General features: G+C 45.8%; 1 protein-coding gene across 2 annotated transcripts in view; it reads right to left on the bottom strand.

The window, feature by feature from the left end:
* The window catches only part of Rasgrp3 (RAS guanyl releasing protein 3), a 92,799-nt gene that overhangs the window by 8,990 nt on the left and 78,875 nt on the right, over window positions 1-4,934 (bottom strand). For both annotated transcript variants that reach the window (XM_021217702.2, XM_029531475.1), the window contains exons 12-13: window positions 3,437-3,552; window positions 1,169-1,316 (exon numbers count right to left, since the gene is read on the bottom strand). In XM_021217702.2, the coding sequence (XP_021073361.1) occupies window positions 1,169-1,316; window positions 3,437-3,552 (264 nt within the window). The remainder of the gene's footprint in view (window positions 1-1,168; window positions 1,317-3,436; window positions 3,553-4,934) is intronic.

Genomic DNA, 4,934 nt, shown 5'->3' with positions numbered 1-4,934 from the left:
TTCAGCATGGGTAAGCAGAGGCGCCCCCTTCCACGTCACCATACCGCACTTCTATCAAACATATTCCTGGCTCTCTTCCTTTTTTATAAAACACAATAATCAGAGCCAAAAAAAAAAAAAAAAAATCTGGTAAGGAGAGGGCCAAACACTGGCCTTACCAGCTTTTGTAGTCAGGGTAGGTATATAGCAGTGGTTCCCACCATTCCCACGGCTGCGACCCTTGAATATAATTTTATGGCTGGTGGGATTATTTCCACTGCTCCTTCATAACTGTAATTTTGCTAGTTATGAATCATAATAAAATTATCTGTGTTTTCCAAAGGTCTTAGGGAATCCCTAAGGGGTCACAACCCACAGGTCAGGAACGGCTGGTACACAGCCCCCGTGTGCTGCAGCGATGGAGGCCGAGCACAGGTCCGTACTCCGAGCATCCGTGCTTGAGTGCACACCCTTTTCATTAGAACTTTGCCATCCTGGAGGATTTGGGGTAGCCATTATGCATCTCTCCACCTTCCTAGGCAAAATGGGGAGAAAATGTCTACCTCCAAAGCATGTTGTAGGGGATCCTTACATCACTGTCCAGGGACTTTGTTACTGTCAAGCATGTTATCAAAATGTTATTTGTTATCATGACTGCCTTGTCCCCAAAGGGTATTTTTTTTTTCCCCTCTGAGTTGGGAAATATTGAGCCACGCCATGATGGATGTGGTGACAAATATCACGTTAAATGAATGCCAGAAGGGACTGGCTGAGATAAATGTTCCTCTTTAAAACAACCATTGCCAACAGTGCTGATGAATGCCAGGGTTCCCTGGGCTGACACCTTCCCTGGCACAGGTTACTAGCAGGGCTCTCTCTCTCTCTCTCTCTCTCTCTCTCTCTCTCTCTCTCTCTCTCTCTCTCTCTCTCTTTCTTTTTCAAGCTAACAGGGCCCAGTAGCCTTCCCTGTCTGGTCACGGGTGTTTCTGGATCCCAGCTAAACTCACAGGTCATTTTTTGCTTTTATCTCATCTCTCGCGGATCTGTTCTGCTTTTACTTCATCTTTCATTTCAGGGAGTGATCACACAACTGATTTTTGACTCAAAGGAGAAAGTGAATCATATTTAGTAAACCATTTCCCCGCCTTTCCAAGGTCCTGCACAAATCAAAAATGGAAATCCAACTTACAAATCCTGCACAGTGTTCGCAGAAGGTCGGTTTGAGATAGTTCATCTCCTGAAAATTATGGATAAAGCCTGGTCCCATTTTGCAGTGTAGCTGAGATTTAGCTCTCAGGAAATAAGCCATCATTTCATCTTTGCTAATTAGGCCGTCCCTGTGAGGAGAATCAAAAAAGGGAATGATCTTTGACGGCTCTATCACCAAGTTGTCGCCACACTCAGTTCCCCACCTCCCAAACCTTTGTCATCAAAAGCAAATGAGAAATTTTCACTTTTCCTAAACATCCAAAAGGAGGACAAATCTCAAAGAGCGCAACACAGTCAAAGCCTTCCCCAATAAGTAGATTCTGTACCTGTGTTAATATCTGTGTGTGTCCATGTGTCCGTGTGTGTGCATTCACATGTATGTACACACATGGTTCAGAGAATGATCTTTATTCCTGAGTGCGAGCTCCCAGAAGGACAGCTTTCTAGTCCTTGACTGGCAATAGGATGGAGATTATCACTGCCATGCTCAATTTACTCAGCCTAATGTAGTGCAGGCCACTCCCCCAGCGGCCCTTGCATCTTTGTCCTCCGGAACCCTCTCCTCATCTCCAGATCTCCTCTACACAGAAAGAGCTTCCTTTTCAACACACATACCTGTTTTCAACTCACCACAGCCCTTGCTTGCCACTTGTCTATCCATAAGGACACAGGCAAGGGCTGGGTGCAGAGATCCGGCCATTCCTGGTCAGTTCAGGATTCCCTTATCCTTCTCTTGGAACTTCCTGTGACATCAGAAGGGCTGCTCCTTCCCTGCTCTGGGCTTCCATAGACCTTGGCCTTCTTGCAGGCTCTACCTAATCCCCNCCCCCCCACCCCCACCCCCACCTCCACCTCCGTTTCTCCTGTTCCTGGAGATGCCCAACACTTTCATTCTCTCCACATCTCTTTCCTTGGTTCTGCTGCCTTCCCCAGCACTGGTCTTTTCTCGCTTACCAATTCCCAAAGTTGTCAAAAACCACCAGTGATTAGCATTTTCTTAATCAGTCTATACCACCCAGTCAAGTTCTTCACACTGCCTTTGTGCTGAAGCTGCCAAAGTAAGGACAATCCTCAGTGGCCCCCTGTCATTCCTTGAGGTCTCTGACCTCATGGCGGCGTGTACCATGGGGACATATTAACTTTTTGGCGTCCTCTTCTATCTAGAGCGTGCAAGTCCATGCTGCTCTGTTTCACTCGTTCCTCTCCTGCTCCCCCTTCTCTGTCTCTTCTGCAGAACCCACTCATTATTTTCATCTTCCACAAGTGGGAAGGGAAGTCCCACATGCTCGTCTCCCCCTAAATTTCCCACCAGAAAGGAATGTTGCGCCAGACCTCAGCAACCAGCTAATGTTGAGGGACTAAAAAGGTAACGTGCGCCCCCTGCCCAACTGCCCTCACACATTTTGTTCTACATCCTCCATAGCTTGCTAGGCATCTCTTTCTGTGCACCCTGTCTCCCTCTCACAATCAACATAGCTGTGCCAAAGCCTGTATCTTTCTTTCTAATTTGTATTACCATGGATTCCCCTGTTTCTATCAACAATGTCACAATGGTACCCCAGACTTTTATTCATCTCATACTCAAGATAACTTGAATTACACTAACAATTTTTAAAATTAAATCATCTAGTATTTTGCCCATCCTAAAAAAGAATTATCCTGCAATTTCTGCAGACACATGCATCAATCACAAATATACACAAGAGTCCAATGTGATCTTCCTGGTAGCTGGGACTACAGGCCTTGGCCTTCGGGATTCTCACTTTGACTTGTCACGAGGAGGCTTTTAGAGTTGGTAGTAGTTAAGCAGTAGAAGGACCTAAAGAAACTGAGAGCTGGTTTATTTGCAGATGGTACTTATGCTTAATGGAGATGTGGTCTGTCCTATGATAGCACCCAACTGATCACGTTCCAAGAAAACCAACCAATGAAAAGCCAGCCTGCTCTATCAGACCAGCAGGGCAAAGCTTGTTGGGATGTAGATTGCTGATTTGCCTTCCCTGCCACCCCTAGATAATCTTCTGTTTTAAGCCAGATCCATTAAAAACAATAGAATTCATTAAACTTACTGATCTTTAGCCAGGCGTGGTGGCACACGCCTTTAATCCCAGCACTTGGGAGGCAGAGGCAGGAGGATTTCTGAGTTCGAGGCCAGCCTGGTCTACAGAGTGAGTTCCAGGACAGCCAAGGCTACACAGAGAAACCCTGTCTCAAAAAACCAAAAAACCACCACAACAAAAAAACTTACTGATCTTTGTCTAGCACGCAGAAGGAATCCAGGAAGGGGAAATTGGCAGCTATGCTCTCAAAGTCCTCTTGGGAGATGTAGCCATCATGGTCATGATCGTAGTTTCGAAACACAGACTGCAAAGGGTAGACAGGTAGTTAGTATTTACCATGGACATGCGTTAAGTCAGACAGGGGGGGAGATGACAGAGGATTATTCATGANATCTGCCAGAACAAAACCCCCCAAATCAGGGTTTTCTGCTGGCCACAAAGGAATCAGCATCTTTGAGGATTTACTAAGGTTCCCTGGTGGTAAAATTAAATTTTGACTGGCCTTACACCAAAGTTCTCCCTCAAGCTACTCCTGGACAGGTCAATAAGACACAAGTATATTTCCTTGTGCCAGTCCAAAAAATTTAAAATATTAAATAAGACAGGGGCAGATGTTGGCTCCTCCCTCTAAACGGTGTCCTGCCTTTTACAGGCACGTGGGGGATCGCGCAGCCGGAGTGCACCAGACCAGCCGGAACACAGCGTCCTCGAACCGCCCACTGTCAACGCCCACCATTGCCCGGACCTGCCCACCATCGGAGACCTGCCCACCACTGCCAGGACTGCCCACCATCGCGAGAACGCCGTGGCAACTTCTAAGGACTCAGGGGAATGCTGGGANCCCTTCTTTGTATTTAAGCCAGTCCTGACAATAAAGATTAGGGCTTTGATCAGACACTTTGCCAAGGCCCCATATTTCCTTTCTCAGCCCTGTTCCTTCTCAGGAGTTCTCGTCCTCCAGTTCGGATCCACAGTGGGTTCTGCAGGCAGAGCCACACATTTGGCGCTCAAGTGCGAACCCACCCCAAGGTGTTCTGCCCACGCAGGAACACCACAGGAAACAAGTAAGTGGATTCTCTATTCAATCAAATGGCCTAGAGTCTGGGGGAGACTCCTAAACACAAAGCTTGTTTAACACCAGAAAGCAGTAGTTTGTGGAGGGCTTTGAGGTTGGGATTTAGATAAAGGTTTGCTATGGAAATAAAAGTGTAAGTTGAGATTTCAGGGTTAGGTCAGGGTCAGTAGGGGTTAGATTGGTGCGTTTATTGGTTATAATACCAAAAGAAATACATAGAAAATGACACTTGAGGGATTTAAATTACCTCAAAACTTGAAAATATATGTTGAATGCCATCCTCACCAAAATCCCAGTAAGAAGGGTTTTAATTTATATTTGGGGGAGGGGAGGAAATGTTTTCAAATGAACAAATAGATTTTAAAGTTCAAATAAAAGTAAATGTATAGGCTAAAAATCATTCAGAGTAATGAGAGAGAGGAGAGAGGGAGAGAGAGAGAGAGAGAGAGAGAGAGAGAGAGAGAGAGAGAGAGAGAGAAAACACCCCTTCAGAAATCCAGAGTGCTAAAGGGCTACTTATCAATGCTTATCAATGAAAAAGAAAAGAAAATAAATTCACATTCTCTCTCTCTCTCTCTCTCTCTCTCTCTCTCTCTCTCTCTCTCTCTCTC

This window comes from Mus pahari, chromosome 18 (genome assembly GCF_900095145.1).
Source record: "Mus pahari chromosome 18, PAHARI_EIJ_v1.1, whole genome shotgun sequence".
Lineage (NCBI taxonomy): Eukaryota > Metazoa > Chordata > Mammalia > Rodentia > Muridae > Mus > Mus pahari.
The sequence above is the reverse complement of the archived record's forward strand: the minus strand, read 5'-3'. Positions and strand labels throughout refer to the sequence as shown.